Genomic DNA, 26687 nt, shown 5'->3' with positions numbered 1-26687 from the left:
TGCTGCCACTGGGTCTGGCACCACTGTCCTGCTATGGCTTGCCCCAGAGGCTCCTGCCTCTCTGTGCAGAGACATCTCATTTTCGGAAAAAGCAAACCTCCAACAAAAGTCTCATTAGCTTTCGTGTGGGAATGGCTGAGGGCAGGAGCAGACCAGCACAAGGGACAAAAGGGCACTACAGCCATCTGTGGACCAACCACCACCTCCGTCAAGAGTGCTGACATTGTTCCTTCTCTCTTTAAAGAACACACATAAAATGAATAAATGACTTTAACAACCCTAAATGTAAGGTGAAATCTCTCAGAATAGCAAAATTACATATTTTTACTCATCTCTCTATTTACCAAATGAGCAAGAGTTCCAACTTCTGCCTTGAACTAAAGCATGCCCTTGCATACATTTGATTTCCCAACTAGACTATGTTTGCCACAAGCTTAACCTAGCTGGCATGTTTGGAGATTGCCATGACACCTTTCTAGGACAAAGTACAGCTGGTGAAAACACACTATCTGCTTGAATAATTCCAACGTCTGGTTGTCATTTCTGTAGACTAACTAACCACCTTAAACAAACAAGCAAACTTTGGCACTCTTCCCGTTTAGGAAATGCTAGCACTTCTGTATCACAAATATCTTCTTTATCGCAAGTTTTGAAAAATAGCATTTAAAATCTTAGGTCATAAAAATTTGCTTTATGATATACTCTTTTGAGGGTACTGGATTTATTCTCATAAAACGGAACACAAACAATAATTACATCTTTCATTGCCCTTTTTTACAGCCTTATCTCACATTCTAAGCTACACAAGAAGACAACGATTTCCCAAGGGAATTAGTTTTCCTTTTAGACGAGGATCTCTGAAAATTAGTATCACTATTCCAAACACCAATCCCTATTCTTAAAATCCGAACACAAATGACAGGCAGCAGTAATCAAAATCACTAAAGAGGTCCCTCTGGGTTTTCCAGCGCACGACCTTGTTTCCATTATCAGAGTTCCAGTATCCCGTTTAGGGCTGCAGAGGGTTTCTTGACAATGTGCAGAAGCACCTCCTTCAGATTTTATATTCCCAGGTGCTGGAGAGAAACACACAGCAAACAAAGGCATACTGTAGGGTGTCATTCTGTACTCTGCAAATATCTAGAGTCAACAAAAACACACGTGCAATATATCCACCAATACAACAGCCATGATATAACCACTCGCCTTTCTCTGAAATCCTTCTAGCTGGGGCGCGGGATAAGGGCAAAGAAAGCAGAAAAACAGTTAGGATGAAAAATAACTGGCAGCACAAACACAGAAGTAAAAATTATCAGGTGAAAACATAGGAGTAAGGACACCTGCAAACACACTGCCACCCCCAAACAAAACCCCACTACTTTAAACAAAACCACGTAAGTAACAGGGTTTCAGCCACAAACTGAAAATGGCAGGATTGTTTTCAGGATAACAAATATCTTTAATAGTGAGGTGGAGACAGACAAGGTATTATAATACATATAATCTCCAAAAGTAATTTGAATTTTTATTTATTTTAAATTTTATTTTTCTTTTATTATTCAGAGAGGCATAGAAGTTGATTGCCTCCGTGCCACCACCAGCACATCTTAGATCTTGCAGAAACTTTAATACCGAAAAGACTCCTGTTAATGGGTTCATCTCTCACATTTAAAATTAACTTGCTTTTTCACACTATCAATCAAACAGGCACCATTATTCCAGATACCAAATAATCAACAATACCACTGTACTCACCAGCTGAAATACCATTGACAATACCATTTTCATACAAGTTTAGCTGTAGTTTGGCAAAAGCTGGCAAAGCAACTTTTGTAGCATGTTTATGCAACTTCAGCCACTTCAAATCCATAAAAACTTCTTAAAGACACCAGCTGCAAGGGGCTGGTGAGTATTTTACCTTCCTCTATTGCCAGAAGTATGTACTTTCTACTAAAACAAATTACAGGTTGCAAGTTTACAAATAAATAAATTTAAGGCACGACAGATTTACAACCTGAACAAAGAAACTCTCTCTGCACTACACATGGTGGCACAAAGATCAAGTCATACTACCTGATTGTTCGCGGTCCCCTGAGCTCTCAGAAGTGCGTGAGCAATCCATGCTTCCACGTTGAGCAGGGAGCTCGGAAAGCTCGAACCCCACTCAGACCCCTCCTCCTGGAAATGGTTAAATTTGCCAGGTACTGGAAGGTGACCTATTTGATTCTCAACAGCTGAAGGAGCAATACCCTTTAGAGTTCACTAGGGACATTGACAGGGTTGTGCAGCACAAACCCTAAACTTCCCTTTATGTTTACAAGGCAAAGCACCCTAAACAGAATTCAAGCCAGGGGAGCCCAGCTTTACGGAGGCACTGAACACTTTTAACTTCAAATTCTTTCAGCTAGATTCCCCTGCCCCCCTCCCTGAAAGCTATGGGTGCTGAATATTAATGAAGACATTGCTTACATAAAAACTGTATTTAACTGCATGCTACCTTTTGGAGTAACACACAAGAAAACACTGTTTGTGGCCTGCATGTTGGAACAAGGACGTATACAAGGAAATATTTTTTCCTCCAAGAGTATAAAACTGTGGATCTAAGGCTCACCCTTAAAATACTATGTTTCCCTAAATTCAGAATAGCTCAGTAATTTCTTAGGATGACCTGCATTTTCCTCAGTCCACAGAGACCTGTGGATTTGAAAATACATGGCTACATTTTTTTAAAAGATGTAATGAACAAACCGTATGTTTAAATAGATTTTCTTAATGTTACCACACAGTATCAATCCTCCTCCCTTTTGCAAATCTTTTTTCTCTGTATAATGAAACATTCTTCCAAATATCAGTGGATAAAAAAAGCTTTTGGAGAGTGATATTGAAATAGAGCAGTGCTGAGACAGGACATTTAAAGAATTGTTTAGCAAACAGGAAGACTAACACAGAATATCATTCTGGCTCAAAAAAAAAAAAAAAAAAAAAAAAAACCAAACCCAAACCAACAACCCCAAAGAACTGATCACCTACTTCTGTAAAGGAGAAAAAGCACTGAACGCTCCAGTTCTCAATGTGAGATGCAAGCTCTGAAGATGCGAGCCATGCCGCTGCCAGAGGAAGCTGGTGGCATACTCTGCGTCTGGTACCTGCATCGACACAGCATTCCCAGCCAACTCACTTTTCATCTAAGCTGCCTTTGGAGAAACTAGACACCATAAAAACCTCAGTCATCCTGTAACCTGGCACACCATCAAAGCCTCCTAACACACAATTACTGTGCTTCACGCCTTTAGACTTTTTTTCCTTTGACTAAACAAAACCCCCACAATGGAATAAGAAACTTTCCAAGAGAATTGTGTTTGACAGAAGATCAATGATGCGGAGGTGTTGGAGGGAAAAAAGCCAGCGCTGTTTTGTGTACACCTCCAAGCTTATTAATGGCTTGCTGCTAAAGCTAGATGCCCCTTCCCATCAGATCAGTATTTGATATTATTACTGAACTCGGAAGTCTGAGGTCTTCTTTAATCACATTAAGGAGTTTGCAATTGCTTACGCAATACAGTAACTTTATCATGCTGCCTGTAGCTACCCAGCCATTCCCTTAGCTTTTTGCCTTGTCGGCTATAACACTCAGTGAAAACGCAGTGAAATTTGACTCACCCTGTCAAAAACACAAGCTACATATAAATATGAATAACCTACCAAGTAAGCACTCAGCTGCTGCTTTAATGCATTAGCACATGTATAGTTATGCACATGCCTAAAAGGAACTGCCATAAACCTCCATCAAGAAACAAATAAGCTCTTGTGAGTGAAGAAAAAACCGTAAGCCTGCCCAGAAATCTGAATCCTGCTAGTCATCACTTTCAAGGCTCAAGCCAGCATGACAAAGCCTTTTCAAAGAAAGGGTCCTGTGTCAGAGAATGAATCTGAAAGAGACACACTTTATATTCACCTCTCAGGACACCATGGCTTTTTTTAAGCAAGCTGTAAGGGAAGGGGGGGGAGCAGCAGATAATAATTGGCCAAAGGATTAAATAAATAAAATTAAACTTCTTTCACTAGGGGAGTCCAGCATCCCAGTGTTTGTCCCCTAAATCTTTTTATGTAGGTCCTATGCTCTTTCACCTCTGGACAATAGACCACGTGGACTGAGATCACTCCAGAGTTACAGATGCTGGTTAGCCAGCTTCTTGCATCTAAATGACACAGAACTGGTAAATTCTGTTCAGCTGTCCTTCCCCAAGATAACTGAATCCAATCACCTTTAAATGGATACCTTCTCTGTCGACACACTCGGCACTTCAGGTAGTGGACCTTCTTTCTCTACCAAACAGCAGCCTGGCCCTTGTCTCCTGCCTGACACCTACCCTCCACCCTGATCCCCATCTCAATCAGTTCAACCAGAAACTGAAACATGGATTGTTCAAACTGGGCATTTTAAGCACTGCAGAAACAAGTTCCTCTGTGCAGATCAAAAGGGCACAGTGCATGCCAGATGGTGCTACAGCATAAAAACCCCATTGAACAGGACTGAGTCCTTCCAGTGGTGCGGTACAGTACCACAGAGGCAGCTCACCATTCACTGCCTTGAGGCTCCCGCTAATGCCATCGCCGTGCTGCCGCTTCTGTGCGTTCTTGAACTCCTTCAGAGATAAATAAAGGACCTTCCGCACCACCCTCTCCTCTGACCAGGGAATCCCATCGCTGTCATCCTAAAGAAGGAGGAAACGGAAAGGAGACATTATTTGCATGCATCTGAAACAAAAGCAAAACAAACAAAATCCAACAGCCTAGGGCTACACAGATTATTTGTAATTTAAAAAAAACCTGCATAACAAAACACAACTTAAACTCAACCAGCTCTAACAGTGAACAGAAAGATAACTATTATCAAATCAGAGCATTAGTCCCTCTAATCCTTTATCCTGCAAACAGCAGTAGCCATGTACCAGGTGTTAGACAGGAGGTGAAACATTTTTGTTGAAATCCCCATAATGAATCCTTTATGGAGAAATTTATCACAGCCAGGAAGTGCTCTCTCAGATAATTAAGAGGAGGGGGAAGAAAAACCCCCACCACTAAATTGAATGTTGCAGTAATTTAAGAGGCCAAGTTTTCTGAACCAACTTCCCTTGTTGCCATTTTGGCCTTGGTTTGTGCCTACTGGCTCAGGATTTTTTTTTCCTCTGGTTTAGTGATTTGCATTTATTGCAGCGTTACAATGAAGTTGTATATTGATAACAATGAAGATATTCCGAATCTATCTCAGCGTAAAGCAAAGTGGAATTTGGCCCTCGGGGCATATGTTTTCTACTTTATTTTTAGGAGACAAATGCTATATTGTCAAAAGGAATATTAGTGTATGTCATATTTAGTACTCGCTTTAGTTAAAAGATTAATTCCCTGGAAAAGCATTTCCTTAAAGCCTTTAGCATTCAAATAAATTAAGTCAGCAAATTGATATAAAGACACAAGTGAGATCAGGTAAATCATCGTATTTTCATAAGCCCTGTAATTGTCTCGGGGTCTTTAAAAAAAACACTATTTGAGCACTCTTGCCCTTGAATTCCTCAAGGGCTACATCACTGCCAAGCAAAAAGATTAACATTTCTAGGCAGGCCTTATTTAGATAAGTGTACTGCAGCACACTGCCACACTCCACTGGAAACCCCAAAAAGCCTCATCAGCAATCCATGCCAGGAGGCAGGAGAGTTTATACCATCTCCTGTCTCAAAGTGACCAACACCATCAACTTCAAAAAAAAAAAAAATAAGCACAGTTTAAGGTGACCACTGATAGCTTTTTCTTCTCTCTTCTAGTGAGAGATTGGCGTTCAGCTGCTGAATTGTGATCAAAAACACCCCCTCCCCCCCGAAAAAAAACCTGACAAATTGCTTGGGGGTGGGGAATGGAAGGCAACACACTTAGTACAGTGAAAGCAGCCAGCATTTTGGCAGCGAGATGTGCATTTCGCACGAGGGACAAGCTACTATACTTTGAACAAGGCTGAGCTATGCCCAGGGAGCTTTAGAGCACAGGCAGCTCCAGGCCAAGAAGCAAACTTTGTAAACCAACACCCACAGCAACGGGGAGAAAAAAAAAAATCTCCAGGCAAGCTTTTTAAAAGGACTAGTACATCCAGTTATTTTGTCAATAGAGGTTTACACAAACAACTTCGGCTTATGGTTTTACTGCCAACACAACTTCAGTCCTAACCAGAAGTGACACTAAACACGGGAGGGCTGCAAGCCTGCTCCATTTTAACAAAGCTTGCCCAAAGACACCCCATTTACATTCCCACTGACTGGCAGGTATGGAGATTAAACCTGGACAGGGATCCCACTGACAAGGGGCCCAGCAGGATGTCACACATTTCTGTCATCACAGAAACTAGTTATTAAATCCTCAAGTGACTCGTGCTTAGTTAGGGAACAGTCGTAAGCACCCCTGGCACCCATCCATATTACGGACACAGGCCTGCAGACACCACTCCCTCTCTTGACAGGCATTTGTACAAAATGCTAATGTCATGGGCAGCAAACATGAGGAGGACGACGAAGAGCCCTCTGGCCAGGCACACAGCTCCTGGCTCTGAAGCCCAGATGAGCTACGCAGAAAGCCACCAAGCAGCAACAAAAACCATCACCCTGTATTTTTATATATTTTAAGCCAGGCATACACAAGACACATGTAATGATCGAGCCCAGTTAATGTAAGCTGTGCTCGGGGAGACATAGAATCATAGAATGTTTTGGGTTGGAAGGGACCCCTAGAGGTCATCTAGTCCAACCCCCCTGCAGTGAGCAGGGACACCGCTAACCAGATCAGGTTGCTCAGAGCCCCGTCCAACCTGGCCTTGAATGTTTCCAGGGATGGGGCCTCCACTACCTCTCTGGGCACCCCCTTCCAGTGTTTCACCACCCTCATTGTAAAGAATTTCTTCCTTATATCTAGTCTAAACCTACCCTGGTTTAGTTTAAAACCATTACCCCTTGTCCTGTCACAGCTGGCCCTACTAAAAAGATTTTCCCCATCTTTCCTATAGGCCCCCTTTAGGTACTGAAAGGCCGTAATCAGGTCTCCCCGCAGCCTTCTCTTCTCCAGACTGAACAAACCCAACTCCCTCAGACATGCTGCTTTCCTCAGCCCCTGCCAGCCTGAGGCCCCTCTCCTGTGAAACACTGGGCCTGTCCTGAAGCCATGAACAAACCCCTTCCTCCACCAGACCCTGCAATCCCCAAAGAGCTGGAACTTGTATGAAAACACCCATCGGCTCCTGATCTCGATGGCCCTTTTACCCCTGCTAAAAAGGCATTAAAAAAGAAAAACCAAAACATTAGAACACAAAGAAATGAGTCCCACTTAAACCCGCTTTGTCACGACAGCTCACTGCCAGGAAGACATGGCAGCGCTCACCGTTTCAGCAGCGACAGGATGAAACTGGCTGACAGGATTGATCTTTAAATTGGCACGCACCAACCAAGCGGCCGACTGCAGCAGGTAAGCCATGGCCTGGGACATGCCGGTTACAGTCCCTCCTGTCAGAGGGAAGGAGGCCATCACGCCACCCCAGAGGCCTCTGGTCTAGGCCACCCTCTCAAAGTGTTTCTGTGAAGGGCCTGAAGTCATCTCCCTCTCCCTAGACACACAAAAGGACAGCGTGCAACCTGGCACCCTTGGGTCAAGGACACCAAAACGTCTTCCTGGTGCCAGCTGGAGGGCTCCAGCCCTGCTGCAGGAGATGCTCCTGCCTTCCCACTGGCCCAGGGCCCATAGTGCCACCAGCCAAGAGATGGACCCCAGGAGGCAGGAACGAAGACCTCCCTCAGCAACCCCTGAAGCAACGCAGCAGCATTTCACACCACGCTCAATTCACAGAGCTGTAAAACTCAAGGTGAACCATATTCGCTTCATCCCCCCTCCATAACAGCAGCGCTGTCAACAGAAACACAGACGCAGGGAAGTCTCTCCACACCAGAGCTGCCAGCCAGCCCAGTTGTACCAGGGCTGCAGCCACTGCCTTGCCTATGCTGCTCTGTTGTGGGCTTTCCTCGCACACATCACTCAGCTCAAGAAAAAGTCCTCAAGTTCCCCCACACCATGTTATCCAAGGTCAGCAAAACAAGGGGCTAAGCCGCTGCCAACACCCGCATTCACGCGGCTTCATATGCAGGAGCAATAAAAAGGTTTCACAATCGTCGACGGCATCTTCCCCCGAGCCTGCGGCACAAAAGCAGCCGCAAGCCGGAGAGCAGCTGACTTGGAGCCCAGCTGACTCGGAGCCCAGCTGAGCTGCTGCTCCGCCAGCGACGCAGCTCCAGCTCCCGACGCATTTAACCATAATTACATGGGTCAGATCGTCTCTGCCTTGTCACGCCAGCGGAGGGAGAGCCACCGTGCACCCCGCTCTGCACTCACACCACCAGCAACTGGAAGAGTTATCTCACTTCAGCAAGACAACACACACACACAGAGCCAGAATCGTTTAGAAATATCCTCAAGTGAAAGCCTCGAGGAATTTAATCTATGTAACTTCTCAAAACCAACCAAAAAAAAAAGAAACCCAACAAACAAACCTCAAAGGTACTGACTCGATAGCTGCCTTTAAATATTTCTACAGGGAGTAGAAATTTCATAATAGATGGCTCTCGAGGCTGGAGGAGAGGGGTATAATATCATCCAACAGCTGGAACTCGGATTCCGAAAAATGTAAGACAGAATTGAAGAACAATTTCTGCAACTGTGCAAGTAACTAGCCATTGAAACAACTTACGGGGAACTAATGGATTGTCCATTATTGACTTAGACCCAAAAAAGTACTGAATAACATCTTAAACCATAGGTTCATCACCACAAGCCTTCACTGTGTGGGTCAGCTGAGATGATTTCTGCCTCCCAATCCGACCATAAGATCAGTTTATAAACTCAGCAAAAAAGTAACAGATGCAAACAACCAGGGAAGCCCTGGGACAGACTTAAGAAACAGAACTGCATCACTTCCTTTAAACTGCTAAAAAAATTAATCATGCCACCTTCTTTGTTATGCCAATTCGGGGAAACACACATCATACATTTATATCTGAACTTCAGCTACGAGGGCAGCCAAGCAACAGTTCAGCAAGTTCAGTCCGAGGGGACAGGGAAAAGGAGCACAGCCTCCGTTTACCTACGCAGTAGGTTCCTGCACAAGATGCTACTTTGCGGAGAGCAGCGCAGCAATCTTTCACACTACCTGGCTGGCAGCTTGCTTTCAGCTCAACAGTCGTAGAGGTGATGTTTGCAGAAAAGAGCAACAGGCTACTGCCACGTACTGCTAATTTGGGAAAAAATATATGTGTCTGTGTGGTTTTGCTATGTGCATATTAAACGTATAAAAGAGATTAAATATACATATATATTACTGTGTGTGTATACAAACTAAAACATATACGTATTAATATATAATGCATACATAAATATAAGTGTATCTATAGAAATCTACAAATAATGCACATCAATACGTAAAGTGTATATATTTGCAATGAAATCAAAATGCGCACCACCTGTACCTTTCACCATTTACCTACAGCTTAGGTGCTTTTTCACTGCAGTTCAGCTGCCTAGCTTGCACGTGGCCTGCGTGCAGCCTTCCTATTTCTGAAGTTATACTCAAGTCTTCAACAAAAAACAACAGCAGCAGCAAAACAAAGCAGGCAGAAGCAAGAGGCAGGCTTCACGCCGCCTCCTGAGTAGCTGAAACATCAGCCCAAAGTAGCAGGTGCTGCTGCACACTGCTTTGCTCCATGAGAAGCAGCAGAAGCACGTATGTTTGTATGACTCCAGCTTCTCCGTTCATTCATCGCCAGATACAGCATTCTTCAGCCTGGCCCGGCCTTGCCTTAAGCAAACAGGAGTCATAGTTCATGGGGTAAAACAGAGCTGGAACAAGGGAGAATGCATGCAGCACTCCATGCTATTTGTTTTACTTTTATGTAAATACTTTAACAGCAGTGATGGTTTTATTTGAAAAGTCAGGACTTTGTAAGGTACAAAGATACTTATAAACATGTGTGTTATGACTCAGTGTGGCTGGCGTGTTTCCAGCTCTCTCTTTGGGTCTTTCCCAAGCACGCATCTCCTGACCCCATTCTTCATGCCAGGTTGCAGAAAGCAAAACAACAAAACACAAACCCCTTCTTTTTTTCTTTTTCCAGTGCTGCAGCCAGCGCTCGGTTAAAATCACTGTGGCACCCAATGCCCTAAATGAATATGCTTTCGTGGTTCAACAGCCCCCAGAGAGTCTTTCCCGCAGATGGAAGAAGGTCATTTTGAAGCAATGGGAAAAATAAACCACAAGCTTCTACCCTTTCCTCAAGGATATTTTTGAAGGTGGTTTTTTTCTGTGTTTAGTTAGCAACAAAACAAAAATCTGTCTTTTGCATGAAAAACAGACAACACGTTTTCAGAGATCATATAAATTACTTTTCAGCTGAAGGACCAAAATGGAAATGTTTGTTTACTAGATTCAAGACCTGCAACAGATTTTTGCCTTTTGGCAGTATATTATCAATGGAAAACAGTTATACCTGTTTTTAGTCTGAAAGCCAGACCTAAGAGAAATCGGTGGGAAACCTAGATATGCCTTCCAAAGCTGAAAGAGACCTTCTGTGCAGTCTTCTGCAAGTTACCACCAAGTACAATTAGCGCGCTTATTCATTTACAAAGCCCAATTCCTCGGCATACGTATGGCACATCGCGAATGTAATGAGAAAGCACAAAGTCTAACTACCATATCAACACGAGTACTTCCCCTGTTGCGTTAACAGAGGTCTCCACTGGATCACAAAGTCTCACCAACCTTCTCGCCACCCCGAACGCACAGCGTACCCGCAGAGGAAAACCCCACTGCTGGCCCATCAGTGCAAACTCTCTCTCTACGTAACTTGCAGGAACAAGTGGGCTGTTCCACAACCAGACAGCAACAGCTCTTCGCAGCAGAAACTCCTAGCAAAAGTTTGAACTTCCAGGGTAACTATTTGAAACCAGACTCTAATATATTCAACTGAAGCTATATAAATAAAGATTTTTGGCTCCTTCTGGTAGCTATCATGCTGCTTGGACTTCTTTCAGCCAAGCACAGCAACGTGCAAACTGGATATACCCATATATATCTACAGGAATATCCTTGCAGTCTTTTGCTTACTATCAAGGTCCCTCCACACCCTTCTCCTCTCAGAATAAAGTTCACACATATTTAATATTTAACCTTTTAATCAAGTTTAACTATCCAGAAAGGATGTAGCAGTTTCTTATTTAAAACAAACTGCTTATATTCAGTGAGAAAAAAGAAAACCTCATGAATGGCTTAAGTTGATGAAGATTGATACAGCTTGGAGACTTTATAGTACAGTGACTCATGCCTTCTGGAAAATGTAATCTGTTCTGTCTAGTTTAGGAAAATAGGTCATGTTTTAAAAATGTGCTAACTAACATGAAGAAAGGAGAAATTTTCTTTATTAATGGTTCTGTTATAGCATTTAAGCGTATCTGGTAATTATAGCGACTTTTCCCCTCATACTTCCAGAAAACTTCCCCAAAGAACTCGCGTTTCGTTACGGCTCCTGACTAGCAGAACCGATGTTAACACAGCAAAGCAACGATGGAGGAGAATAAAAATTTCTCTTCTCCCTGCTTTAGCACTTCTCTTACTGCTTCAAACCCCTGCAATCTCCCATTGGTTCGCACTCGTTCACCGCCTCCTGCTGCACCGGGGATTGCGTTTCCTCCTTTCAGACCGAATTCTTCTAAGAGCAGCATGAAAGCGAAATGCTCTGGTTTTTGGGTCACTAAAGGCCTCAGGCACTTTTGAGCCCAGTGAGCTTCAACCTGCTCTTGCAAAAATACATTAGGGCAGAAGAGTTACAGTTGAAATTTCCAAACACAAGTCGCCAGTGTCTTCGTACAGCCTCCCAGAATTGAGGCATAAAAAAATAGTTCCTAACTTTATCTTAGGCCTAATAATGAAATACTTAAAAACAGTAGGTTTGTGTGCTGTTTCCTTTACATAAACTCAGAGGCCTCGGCGATGTTTCTGCACCTCTAGAAAACTACTACTCAATACGAAACTAGTGAAAGCTTACAAGCCATTAACTGTTTCCCGTGTTGGTCTGCCAAGATAAACACTTAAAAAAAAAGGCTAAACCCAAACAAATTCAGAGTAAAGCCAGGTCTAAAGTTTCCTAATTTATCAACTTACAGCAGGACTTCAACTGGAACCGTCTCTTACCGATAGCAGTGACTCCATAGCTACGACTTTCTTAGGCCAGACCAGGAATCTAACCAACCATTTTGCAACCAGAGTTGCCAGAGTTTTGGGCTCTGATGAGAGCTGGCAGCATGCAGAAGCAAGCCCCAAAAAGCCAAGGGTGGCAGAGTGCTGGAAGAACAAGGTGTGAAGGTAGAGATAATTATTCAGATTGGGGGAGTGGTTTTCATAACGGCTTAAGTTAATTCACCTGCCATCACGTGGGATGCACCTGCCCCAACCCCCATGCCAGCAGTAGCCCTTACGCAGCCATCTGAGCAGCCTGACAGGGGAAAAGAGTGGGAATCTCACCCCATGACAAGAAAAATGATCCTTTTCAGCCAGATCAGCTCCCTTATTACTAACCATGTAGCCATAGGGGAGCTACTGCTGGGGCAGAGAAAAAGGTGGGATTGGCCCTTTTAGCAGCAACCCAGGCTTGGAGGGATGCAAGCCCATCACAACGCCAAACCATGATGATCACTGTAAGGAAGGGAGGGCATCACAGACAGTATTCAGGAAGTTAAAATCACTTTTTGCTTTGATGTAACTATTGTAAACCCCAAATATCTCACTGCATTCAGATGAACCGTACCCCTTTTTTCCACAATGAATAATTTACTTTAGGGGTGTGAAAGGGAAATATGCAGGGGGGGTATCTGTTAGAGGGACAGGGCCTGCAACATTTCAGGTAGGTCAAAACCTGACAAGGTACAATCTTCTGTCTGACCACCACTGGTAGCCAATTTACACTCAAGCAAAAGCTCTGGCTTAATAACTAGGTTCCTTATTTGACGCTCTCTTCAAAAGAAGGGAATCTCCTAAAACGCACATTGAATTATCTTTGAAAGGGTATGCTGTATGCAGATACGTGCCTCCTGGGCAGAAAGCAAAATAATTTAAGCATCATTTCCCGTGTAGGTGAACAGGTCTAAATCCTTCTTAAAAGAAAAACAAACAAACTGACCTGATGGGGGACACTCAGGCTGCACGTCTTCACTTCTCTGAAACACCACAAAATAATGTATACTTATCTTTGATTACAGACTACTAAAAAACTACAGCTGAAATTGGATTAGAAACTTCTGCTGAAAAACAATTTATTGCATAACACAACTCTGACAGCCTGGGTTTCTGGCCACCAACTGAGCCTTTAGAAAAATCTGCTGGGCAGCTGCCAAATCAGCTCTTTAGAGTCTTGGCATGTCCGACATCTGAGACAGTAGTCAAGGCAGCCACATGTCCTGTGCCATCCACAGCCCTGCACTTTTATGGTTAAATGATACCGTCAAAGAACAGAGTAGTACGAGCCATTAAACACACAAAGGTAAAAATCTCCTGCAGCTGTGGATCTGACAACTCTGATCATGCTGCAGAAGACCGAGAGCCACAGCAGGATTTTTTTCTTTTTTTCAAGATCTGGTATTAATTTGAACATAAAAGTAGCTTATTAAGAAGAGGGAAAAAGAGAAGCGAGAAATGGTAGTGAGCTCCAAAAAACCTCTGCACTCCTAGCTGAAATCGTTGCCATTTATAAATTTCACATTCCAAATATTCTTACTCTGTCTCCAGTTCTAATTAAAACTCTCCACCAAGTACACTTCAGATAGACACATAAAACCTAGTATGCACAAAGAGTATTCAGCAGCTCAAGATAATTAAATTCAAATATATTCTTTCTAATTAATTTCATTTCGACTCAGTTCATATTTTTATAAGGTGTTCAAGCTCCAGTATGCAACCATATGAATACGGTCCAATAAAAAGCGTTTTCTGCAGTTTAAATGTCTGCTAATAAGACCTACAGATGTGAAGTTTAATACGGCTAATCCAATCCTGCTGCATATTACTAATTATCTTAAGACCTTTTTCTACCCGCGAACAGAAAGCTTGATCCTTTACTTAAAAAATGCTAACCACTTTTGCATGCCAAAATAGTGTCAAGGTAGTAGGGAAGAGAGAAAGACACAACTGGCGTGTTATAAATTTGCCTTCACCATTTCCACAGGAATTTAAAGAGATCTAATTTTTTGGCATCTCACAGCGTCTGAAAGGTCAGTGGTACCAACATTTTAGAGAAGCTGGAGTACTGTGGATGTGTTCAGCATCTATCCTCACAAGTACAACAGAAGGTTAGTGCTTACGTTTCTTTGGTAGGACTTTGGCACCTGGGTGACGAAGCCTTGCATATAATGGGAAAAGATCTACTCATCTGTCTGCTTCCTAGGAGCATAGTAGTACATGCCAGCAAAAACATGCATCGGCCAATATAAAACTGACATTGCTCCCTCAGTGAAATAAATACACTCGCCCAAAGCCTATGTAGCTTAGCTACATTGTTTAATATAGCTGTGCCCATAGGGAACATGATGCCTTCACAGGCTTGAGGCTGGGGATGGAGATCCCATTGCAGACTCAGGAAGGTCACTATATCCCTGCTGGATGACCCTGCACCAAGAAGAGCAGCTCACTCACTCCCATTTAAACCCTTCTACTACGAATGGTTTGGTCTGGTTTAAAGAGATGTAACAGGAGGTCTTGGCTCATCTGACTCACTTTGATGGCACTGCAGTAGAGTGTGCTTACATGAGCAGCTCTGTTGCCAAACCCCTGCAAAAGGATCATGGCCAGCAGCGTGGCAGACGGCATTGCCAAAGACAGGGCATGGCATACTCTACCCATGGGGTAACTTGCACAGTGACAGACCTGCAATTTTGCGTAAATTTGACCCAAAGCAGGTATGGGTGACACACAAAGTCCCTTGCCTTTGCTTGGAAATGTTTAACTTGGTTTCCTCCTCTTTCACTAAGTCTACAGGATGCCCCTCATTCAGGCAATCACCAAGTTTAAAAGAAGATTAAAAGAAAACAAAACAAAAAACCCCAACCAACCCATCTTGTCAAACTTTAAACCCAGTAGGGGTAATGACAGACCCAAACATGCTGAACCTATTGCTGGAAAATCTCAGGATATTGGGGCCTGAATCGATTTTACTGAACCAGATGGGGAACGAAACCAGTTGTATCAACACAAGCTTCTGGGATGGACACGCTGATACTGCACTAAGAGCATGACATGTTGATTTTGCTTGACGTACCACCCAAAAAGTGAGATTTTTGTCAAGACACTTTTTGTCCTTGTTGACATTCCCAACTGGCAGAATATCCTTTAAAGCTGGGGGAGAAAGTATCCGTTGAAGCTGGGAGAAGTAAACTAAACCTGTACTCTTCACTCATAAGCCAATTAAAGAAGACATACGAGGAGACTCTGAAGCTACTCTAAATGTATTTTCAGGTCAGTTTAGTTACATCAGCAAATTTTCTGCATGAAGATAAGCTATATAATCAGTGAAAACCTATGCTCTAAAGCTTTACCAAGCTCGCTCTTCAGTATTAAATATGTTTGACTTCCAAAATACTACCCAGCAAACAAATGATGGTATTTTAGTAGCGCGGGGAAGCAAATAATAAAAAAGACATTTGCTCCGTGAAGCAATTGCTCAGTAACAAATCAGATGAAAAGGCATCCCAGTAACTTGCCAGAAGGCCCAAAAACCATTTTTTCCAAATAACCAGTGCCAGGGGAGGGTAAAGGCCATTACCTGGAATTGAAGTTGCAGCAGATTGCTCAGGGTACCAAAGTCAGGAATATCAGACAGAGCTAGGCTGAAGCACTTCTCTACCACAAGCGAGCTCCAGTTCTTGCTATAATTTAAAACATGACGGAGGAGGAAGAGCTAGTGGCTACTGGCAACTCTTAAGATCTGGCCTGATTTGTGAAGCCACATTATGTCTCCCCTGAACAGTTAAATTAAGAAGATAACGGGCAGCTGGGAGGTTTTGTGGGGAAAAAGGGAAAGGGGAAAAAAAATTCTTACAGAGACAGCAGGCTTTCCAAATTGCACAGAATGATTTTTAACACGCAGGTGTTTCACAACAAGCGGATCTGTGTTAAACTGATAAGGAAAAAAACATAATCAAGTTTCGACCTTCCCATGATCTTTTCCTTCTCCCTTTTTTTTTTTTTCTTTTTTAACCAACAAGTCTGCGTGAGAACCTTCAAAATAACGGCACAATCGTTTTTCCTTCGTTTTTGCAGGTTTCTCGGCAGGCAGTGCTGGGTCGGTGCCAAGGTGGCACAGCACTGGGGCAGGGTGCCAGGTGCCTGTGCTGGCACAGCTCCTGCAACTGGGGGTCTGCAGAGAAGCAGCCCCTCTCTGCTCCACTTGAACCGTTCGGGTTAGCGTTCAGTTCTCTCATCCCTCCTCCACTCCCCGATCAATGGCAACATTCAAACTTTACTGAAGATATTAGAAGCACATCAAAGATAACCATTAAGCTTTTAAGTGCACTAATTGACATTTTAGCACTTACAAATCCATCTATGTGTTCTATCACTCAATTTAAGAGACTTGCTTCCCCGCCTGGTAAGAGTTCCCCATGTTTTTAGCGGGCAGAAGGGGGATTTTCAAAGCTTTTTTTTTTCCTCAGACAGGATTTTAGAGAATTCAAATTACAAATATAATGCCCTTCAAAAAGTAACACGTTTCACAAATTTAAGAGCTCTTCCATAAAAGCTGTAAATGGCATCACAGCTATAACTCACAGGCTTCTAAGCTCCAATGAATTCTGCAGCTGTTGCGGCACATCGAAGCCAAATCATTGTTACCTTCACACCACCACAACTGAAAACCCCAGCTATGATATTACAAACTGCATGGTGCTACACGGAAAAGGGGAGGGGGTGGATAAAAAGAAAGAAAAGAAAACAAAGAACCTCTGGGTGATTTTGCAGCTTGCTTTCTTCCTTCGCAAAGCTAGCATAAAACAGACGCTAAAACCGTGCACAACTGCTGTAGGTTTTCCTACAGTGCCTGTCCCACAACAGGATCCAGGGAAGCATTTTGGAACAACCCTCCCCCCCATGGATGCTGAAAATCAGAGGATACAGCACTCCCCTTCCCAGGTATGGTGACTTACAGCAGACAAGCTGCTACCCAGCGGCCAAGCCCAGCCCCTGATTGCAGAAGAGCATCTCAATGACAGCAGGTCTGGACCCTTCTTCTATTACTGTCACATACCAACATGTTCACCTTCTGTTCTGTTAGAGAAATCCTCATTCAGTCCCAATATTTAAAGCAACAAGAAAGATCAAATTAAATTCTCAGGGTTTTAAGCCGTTCCGTTCATTGCTAGATCTATTTTAGGGTCTGAGGCTGCCAGCCACCCCCACAGAATCTGTGCGCTAAACAAGGCTTTTGACAGGCTTGTTTATGCCTTCTGCAGCAATCAAAGGCAAAACATTACAAATCAAAGAACCAGGAGACAAATACAGTACTGTGCGTAACAGAAACCTCAAAAAGCTAGCCAGCAGCAAACCTGCTGCTCACTGAGCCCCGCAGAGCAAGACGAGATAACGCGGGAAAACAGAAATGGATGGTTCACGTAAGAACAGGGTTGTGCTGCACGCATGCAAACATCTGCAGGCAGGACCTCTGAAGCACACATCCATCAAAAGAAGCAGATGCAGAATCGCAAGACAAGGAGCTGACAAATGTATTCGTTTTCTCCAAAAGTACCACGGGGGAAAGGTCATGATTTAAGAATTCCAGTTTAAAGATTGCAGGGCACTTTAGATTTGCACCGGTATCAGAAAAACACCCCAAGAAAACAAGCGGATATGGACAATGTACAATATTTCTGTGGCTGGGATTTTAATGGAAACACAAAGACTGCGTTTTGGGACCTCGGCAGTTACGCTGCACAAGGCAGTGACCTCCAGTCCATGCCTTTCCTTAGAGAAGGCAAAATCAGCTTCTGTTCAATTCCTCACTATGTTGAACACGTGATAAAGATGGAGTCAGTTTTACTCAGTGACACACACTGCGAACTGCATCGCCCATACTTCAGCAAACCCACCACGTCAGGGGAAGAATCTAAGATATACATTAAAATGACACCCAGAAGAAATTTAGTGGTACGCCTTTGCTACTGTGTTCCTTTAAACCTTTCACCTCTTAAACTGCGAGTTCAATGTCAGATTATAAACATCATAAAAGCTCATAAAACTGCCAGCTCATTTCAGGAGTACTTGCTCTTAGCCTCGCAAAAACACCATGAGCAGTATGAGAATTGCATCATCTCTCTGCAAACCCCAAGCCCTCTTCGTTTGCGTGAAGTTGAGGTCACTGCAATCATCCTGTTCGTGTCGCTGGGCCGGGCAGGCGTTGCAGCTTTACCTTGGAGGTTGACCTTTACAGGTGAGCTTCGCAGCATGTCACCCGCCTACTACACCATCCCGAGCAACGTCCCCGACATCAGCTTCTGACAAAATCACCTGCTGCTTCACCTTCCTCTTGCAAAACCTAGCTTTGCATGTTTACCAGCACAACTGACAGAGACGTGAAAACCTCCTGCAACTGCAGCAGCAGCAGATGCCAAGTTAGGATTTTGGGGCATCTCTCTGGGCCCCTCCATCCCACCCAGCAATGTCTACCTCCAGCCTTGCCAGAGGCTGAGCCAAGCAGCATGGCAGCTGCCCAGAGCGTAGGCAGAAGCAGATACCTCCCCACACATCATTGGCATTGGGTGCTGGTTGCTTGCATTAGCCCACAGTAGGAAAAAAGGTGGCATTTCGTTATTTGGGCTGGGTTTCCTGCATGACCAGCCACATCATTTCACCCCTCTCTAGGGAAAAGACTGTGGGCTGGATGGAAGCTGTCTGTCAGCTTTTCTGTGGAAAAGGACGGTTTTAGTGAAATCAGATTGTCGCAGGGGTCTAGGCAGAGCAGATATCAACAACGCATTTATGGCAAAACATTCCAGGAACTGGCTAAATCATATCTAGCATAACGTCAAGCAATGCCACAGTGAAGTAATGGGTTTTAAGGCAGACTGTGACCAAGTCTGTGGTTTGTAGGACAGACCATACCCACCCCACCTACAATAAACTCAACCCGATCTTCACACTTGAAGCACACACCAAACCGTTCTGGTTTTCGGCATTGCTGTGCACTTGCAGAAGGTGAAACAGGGCAGCCAGAAAAGGGGGACAAGGGGAAAAAAAAAAAAAAAAAAAAGAAAGAAAAGCAAAAAAAAAAGAGAGAAAATCAAAGACTGGATTAGAAAGCAGCAGTACATTTTTAGGCATGGATCAGCTCTTGCAGTCATTTGGCAAATGATATGGCAGCACAGAATCATCCAGGCAAGTTTAGGAGCTGCGTTTCTGTTTATTTTAATTCACAGTCTATTGATTTTACTGTTTTGTGAGCTCACTCATGAGTAATACTGGAACTGGAGGCTGAATGCAATGATGGACTGGGCAAGGCAGATACACCCACCCGAACAGAGCATCAGCATCTCCTCTGCCGCCAGCCCCTGCTCCCAGCAAAAGCAGCAGACCGACTAAACCACAGCACTACTCCTGTGACGCTGCATACAAGCAAAAGATTAACCGTCCATCATTACAGTCCACTGCAATTCCTTATCAAATCTCCCTGACAGATACAGGGAGGAGGGACAGACTAGTGATGATTACACTCCCTGTTGCGGACAGGCACAAACTTGGTAGCTCGATTTTGCTACAGGAGCAGTCTTGGATGCACCGGGCACGTGATTCCATCCAGTCACGTTACACAGATGCAACAGCCTCTGAGAGCGACAGCTCCAACAGGACGCAGGGATGGAGCCACGTATGCCTTGGGAGAGCAGATCGTGCTGAATCCTAATTAAATTTAAAAAAAAAAAAAAAAATGGTGTGACTTGTTTAAATGCCTTTGCATTGCTAGGTGACCTCCGCCTCCCCACGACTCCTGCGTCCTAGCCGTCGCAAGTTGCTGCATACAGATGTAGCGGCAATGGTACGGCTTAATCAGTCAATGTTTTCACAACACATATTTCAAATATTAAGCACTTATTGAAGACTTAGAAGTTACTGTGTAAATATTTGTATTATATTATACTGCTAACGCTTCCTCGCCAACTGTGGAATTTTAAATCTATCTCGTCTGATAAAGCTTTATTTACATATCACACTGCTCTCGATGCTCAACAAAGTGAACTGACTAAATTTACACCAACTCCATTCAAGGATTACATGTCAGAAAAGAGCCATTCAATGATTTTTCATCTCTGGTATGTGACTAAACTAAACCACAGGCAGTCACGAGGCTTGTTTTCAGTTGACGTTAGCTGTTTTCACTAGGTGACAATGTTCACAGGGAAAGCGTTGGAGAAATGCACCTTGCTCTTAAAATATCCCACAGCCAGCATGGTCTACACCGGAGTCTTGCAGTGAGTCTCTGCTCAAAATTTGGGAAGCCAGTGCTGCCCACAGACCTTACATCCACAGTGCTGCTGCAGCCTGCTTGAGCCCTCTGAAGGGCTCCCCGGGATGCTACGATGCCCCCAGGCAGCACAATAGCCCCAGGGGTACCAGAGCTATTTCCAGAGGGGAAAGGCAGGATTTCATACACCCTTTGGACGTGGAGGCAAGCGGAGTTTGTCACTTGTTCATTTGGGTCAGAGTATCACCTCCCACTGTTTTACAAGAGGAAAGCCATGAGAAGCTGCTAATGCTCAGACACGCAGCTAATTCTTGGGAAAACATGATCAAGACACAACCAGCAGCAAACGCAAACACCATTATTAGTCCCAGACAAAGTACCTTATGCGGAAAAAATAACAGCCACCAAAATGTGGTGAAGTTTTTCACTATTTCTGAAAAAGATGACAGGTTTAAATGGGCTGGTTTTCCACATGTCCATTAGAAAATACTCACTGTGCAAAACCCTCATTCCTGCCCCCTCCCTCTCTGCCCCACCCCCTCACCCCCATCCCCTAAAAAGCAAAAAGGAGACTTATGGAACTCCGTATTGACTCCAACAGTTGATACCGAGTTGATCATCACATCAGCTTTGAAAAATCTGTGCGTCTAAAGCACCCGCTGTATTGAAGAAAACCCTGTAGTGCGATAATCTGTTTACTCGCTGAATCCAACTCGCAGATTTATTCTTTATTTTACATACTGAATGAATATTTACTCTCCGATGAATTTAGATAGACTTGCACAATCATATGTTGAAAAGGGAAAAAAAACGGAGTTGAAGTCGCATGCTACCTTTCGACAGCTCTGCCAGCTGGAAATATGCCATCAATTGTCTGTTCGGTACGTGACACGAAAGCAGAGGAGCCTGCTTAATAGAAATTCACTCAATTTCACTATGTTTACTTCGGGTTTAAGAAGATGGCCATGAAGAAGATAGATTAAATATTTTTCCTTTTACAAATATCCTCCTGTCTTATTTTGTTACAAGCTTTTAGCCTCATACCAAGTTTATGACATTTCTAATTTAAAATGTTATGGAAATTGGAAGAACAAAGTAGAGATGGAAATATTAGCAGAATTTTCCTTCATTTCAAAATCTGAACAGTATCATGCTAAGAAAAAAAGTACATCCAAGCATTCTGTGTGTGTTACCACCAAGCTATGCCTTCATTAAATACAAGTGCATTTCTGTTCTGGAGAAGTATGTCCCGCTTCCACAGACAGTCAAAGACATGCATAAACAAATAGCAACAATTTTTGTCAGCCGGCTTATTCAAGAAATCCCAAAACCAGTACACGGCACTTTTGCACAAGTCTTTCCCCCACCTTTTGCTACATGCAGGAAAGGACAGACAGACGTACACACAAAGAAATACATGCCACGTACTGCCCATGAGTTGCAGCGTCTCAAGCTTCGGGCTGCTGAGCTCAAGCTCCTGCTATTGCTCACAGCCCCGTGACAGTGGGCCAATTTACTAGCCCCAGCCTACTTCAGATAAATAAACAAGCAGCACGTTGTTCAGAGACATCTGTCTTTTTTTTTTTTCCTCCTTACCACTCAAGAAATGCTACTAATACAACAATTACTTAACCATATAAATCTGAGGTTAATAAAAAGACCATGCTTTGAGTGACAATATCTACTTTGCCATCACAGAACTAACTCTTTATTCCCTATAAATAAATGTTATTATCTGGGAATTGAACTCTGAGTGGTGAACTAGTAGCTTGCTTTCTTAGATGCTTCAATACATTAAGTGCTTTGCATTATGGGCAGATCAACTGCCCATTCACTAAGAAAGGTTACCAAAGTGATGCTGTAATCTCCTTTAGCTCCCCCGGTGTTCACCTTCTACCGCCAGTCTTGGATCACAGGGGGAAAAAAACCATGCGAGAATAAAGCTGGGACATTCAAATGTGGAAACGGAAGAGAAAATATTTACCTCCTAGGCTAGAGATCCTTTTGCTCCAGCTACCTCACCAAAAAGGTGTAGTGCCAAAAGTATGAAGAGGTAGAAAGTGATTTACAGATGGGAAACATTTTGAAACGTAGATGAAAGAGAAGGGAAATCAAAATGCTGTGAAGTACCTTCACTGTTAAAACGATCCTAGTGCATTTCACAGCAAATCTCATTGGGTAAAAGCTTGGATCCACAACCAAAAATACACACATAAGATCAAGGCAATGAACAGGAGGACAAAAAGGCATAAACCACGAAGTTTGAAAGCAGTCATTCCCTTTACTCCTTTTTTCTCTGTTTCTGCCCCGTAACTCTCATCGGGGACGGCGATTGGGGAAGATCCCAACAAAACCCCTGCTTTCTGCCATAGTAAAACTCCTCATTCCTGTTGAAGAATGGGTTTCTGACCTGAAAACTGCTGGCACTTGGGGAGGGAAAAGAAAAAGCTCAAAATTTGCCTCCAGAAGGACTGAGAAGGGAAAGGCAGTATGAGAAAAACAACCAACCAACCTAGGTTACTGGTGCAAAAAGAACCTATTTTGCCTCATCCAGATAAGAAACGTGAGATATTAATGAAAAAAAAAGTTAAGATAAATAGGACAAAAAAATCTGGCAGTGAGAGAAGGCTGATGGGAGCCTTCGGTTTAAGCAAAACACCAACTCAGGGAACAATTTTTACCTTTGGACAATAACCAGCCTTCGGTGCACGGCGTGCTGGAATTGGAGACCTGCCAAGTGGGGAGGAGCAGAAGAGCACAGCTGGTTGAAAGTCCAGCACAACGCTGGGAAACCTGAGGCGTACGTCTGTGCGTGCAGAACTAAGGCCAACAAATGAAGCATTCACAGAACATCAAAGTATTTAATATTACGATGTTGCGTACAGTAAGGCACTGCTGAACGCCATGTCCAATTTCACCCACAAATTAATCATTTTTACGTGGACTTCCTGGAAGCTAATGCATGCTTGCCTACCTCCTGGAAGCTAATGCATGCTTGCCTACCTCTGCTGAAATCACCCCTTCGCTGTGCTTTGCAGACATACGTAACTAGAAACATGAGAGGTCCAGGATAAGCAGTCAAGGGCACAGCACCATGTATGATGCAGATGGCATCACAATCAGGTTCTATAATAAATCTTTGATTTAGAAAACAGTTTTAAGATCCTGGACACATTAATTAACTGGGACTAGGCGACGCTCAGGGAGAGGGACCTGTCTGTTGCAGCCGCAGACGTTGACATCTGCACAAGGGGATCCTGCAGACTGGGTGGGGACACCGTGAATGGGCTCAGGAGAGGATTGGTGGCCACCCAGGCAGTGAGATGGGTTTATGACAGCGATGGGCACAGCTGGAAGTAGTTGGTGTGGGTGCTCATGCTTACATTGTAGAGTTGCCACAGCCTGGGAGGGAGGGAAGGCTGATATCAAAACAGGAATCCAGAAAAGTGGGCTCCCAAATTGTCCCCAGGACTGGGGATGGAAGGTGGCGGGGCTGCAGCTGGAGCAGCTGTCCTGGACCAGGATGGGGAGACATCAAGCACAGCGGGGTATCGGGAAGAAGAAGATGACCCATGTGGCTATAGAAGAGGTTCCCACCATTTTCCCCCATGGTGCATCTCAAACACTTCAAGCGGGTTCATTCCCTCAACTTTATGCTACGACATTTCTCTGCTACTTGAAAGAGAGGAAAAGACAGAGTGTATTTCTGCTTGAGCTGAAACTCAAGCTGCTAAACCACCTTGAGAGCAGGTCGGTAAGATTTCATTTCTCAGGAACAGAGACTTGCTCATCCCCTCGTGCCTTCAAAGTCCCCAGCAAACCACGAGCCACCATGTCCAAAAGGCTACTGTAACCAAGCGCCAGAAACCCATCCCACTACCTAAACCCAACGCTGCTCCACTCCCGAGGCCGGTCACGTGGGGTGAGGAAGAGGTGAGAGGCAGGGCACCCATCCCACCGGAACACCCGCTATCGGGGAGGGAGGAGCACACAAACTTGCCCTACACAGATGCGCCCACCCGCAGGGATGTTCAAGCCAGCACACAAGGGAACCAGCCCAGAAAGGAGGAGACAAAATGGCTTCACTTGCTTTTTGCTTTGTTTTCCCCCCTCTCCCTCTTATCTCTATTGCTACATGTAGCTGAAAATAAAACCATTATGGAAGTTCGAAAGCTAAATCAATTAGTAAATGGAACGAGCATCTCTCCATTTTAGCCAAGCATCTTACAGGACCCAGCTGCTACATTTCAGCAATAAAAGCGGGGCTGTTTGTTTAATTACTCGTTTATCAGAATCAGGCTCCGGTGCTGCTCTGGAAACACGGGCACTCTCCCATCCACTGGCAGGGAACAGGCAGGGCGATGCTCTCAGAGCAGCTTCCCGGCTGCTGCACCAAGCAAGACGCAAGCGAAAAGATTTATCTTGCACACCATGTTCATAGATATAAATTTGACTTAATTAAAACAAGTTGCTCTGTGAGAAGCTGAATTAATGAGACCTGAGTGCGTGTGGACCCATGTGCTCAGTTCCCCTGGCACTGTGCTCCCCTCTGGCCGGCTCACAGCACCCAGCGGCCAGCTGCTGGCCACTGCTTCTCCGGGAAGGGCCACCAGCTTCCCTCCCGCTCCTCAGTTCAGCCACACCACTTGACGGAGTTACCTTTGAGAACCCTACCCCTCTTTCCAATTTCCTTGAGACCTGCTGATGGATTACGAACCTGCTGGTGGAGGGTGGAAGGACGATGGGAGCGCACCAGTCTACTCCCCGTGCCCAGACCCCTCTTCCCTTCACCATGTCCTTGCCTTGCTGCTCCTCCTCACACAAGGCAGCACAAGCATGCCCAAACCTTTGTGCTGGCCGTCGGCTCCCTGGGCCCTCCACCAGCTCTCCTCCTCTCTAATAGAGCGCGCTGGATTTCTGCTCATGTACTTCCAGTCTCCACCGAGAACAGCATTCAAAGCAGCTGTAAAGCAACTTACGCTTTGCCGTTATTTTCCCAGATTTTTTTTACAACAGCTTGGAAGGCGTCTACCAGCATTATGCTTTCAGGAAGGAGGAGGAAACAGAGGGAAAGGGTCAAAGCATGCAACTGCTAGAAAACTCCCCAAACCAGTGAAAAGCCGTCAGATCATCTCGTCCGTTCTCAGTGTTATCTCACCCCTACAGCCCAGGTGCTCAGTCCAGCCCAAAATACTCCAACAGCACAACTGCAGACAACACCTGCAACTGTCTACCCTTGCAAATATCTGCAAACTACGTCAGAGTTTATTATAATTTTATGAATGCAGCCCACAAGTTTCCAATAGATTTACCTCCCTTTTGGTGCGTATTTCTCTAAATGCAACTTAGCCAAAAGTGAAAAAGCGACAGCTCTCATAAGGTCTGGCTTTCTTTTCCTTCTCGGCAGAAGGGGAGAATACAAATTCTAAAATACTATATCAAGTTTATGAGCAACGTGGTCAAATCTTACAAATAAAGTATTTAAAAACAGGTGCTCCTTTTTCAAATGTTTCCTGCATATTCTGATACCGTCTCCCTCACCTTTAGGGACAAAGAGAGAAAGTATTAGGGGCATCTTAGTCTATCTAAAAGGGCACATGCTTAGGTCTGAGTTAGCAAATCTTTCACATCTGTTTCTTCACGAACTAGAAACTGGGGAAGGATGCTACCATTCCCATGAGCAACCTAAGACTTTCAATTTAATTTTTTTTTTTCTTCACATCAGTGAATTCTAAGATTTCATGTCAATTGAAACTGCGTAACTCTGCTTCTAACGTAACACAGTAACCGTGAATTAAGATGCACAGATAGACTAACACTGGCCTGCTTCTTCTCCATCTCTGTCAGAAGAAATTATTTTTATTTTTTTCCTTGATAAACTGAACAAAAAAAAAAAATCCATCACAACAACGGTACCCATTTTAAAATGCGTCACAGTTCTGAGGTCAAAGAAACAGGTCAGTTAGCAAGAGGGGCTCTGCAATTTATTCTAGAACCTGGATGGAACTGAAAATTAAATCAAAACACCAGAACTTCTATAAGGTGGTGTTTGTAAATACAATACATAAGGGGACTGGTGTCCATTCTGTCTCGTGATGACTGTCACAGTCAAATTTC

At 44.0% G+C, this 26687-nt stretch overlaps 1 protein-coding gene across 1 annotated transcript in view; it reads right to left on the bottom strand.

The window, feature by feature from the left end:
• Positions 1-26687, bottom strand: part of JARID2 (jumonji and AT-rich interaction domain containing 2) — a 229731-nt gene that overhangs the window by 126869 nt on the left and 76175 nt on the right. The window contains exon 2 of the mRNA XM_009637944.2: positions 4580-4715. Within this exon, the coding sequence (XP_009636239.1) occupies positions 4580-4715 (136 nt within the window). The remainder of the gene's footprint in view (positions 1-4579; positions 4716-26687) is intronic.

This window comes from Egretta garzetta, unplaced genomic scaffold (assembly GCF_000687185.1).
Source record: "Egretta garzetta isolate BGI_Z169 unplaced genomic scaffold, ASM68718v1 scaffold14, whole genome shotgun sequence".
NCBI classification, from domain to species: domain Eukaryota; kingdom Metazoa; phylum Chordata; class Aves; order Pelecaniformes; family Ardeidae; genus Egretta; species Egretta garzetta.
The sequence above is the reverse complement of the archived record's forward strand: the minus strand, read 5'-3'. Positions and strand labels throughout refer to the sequence as shown.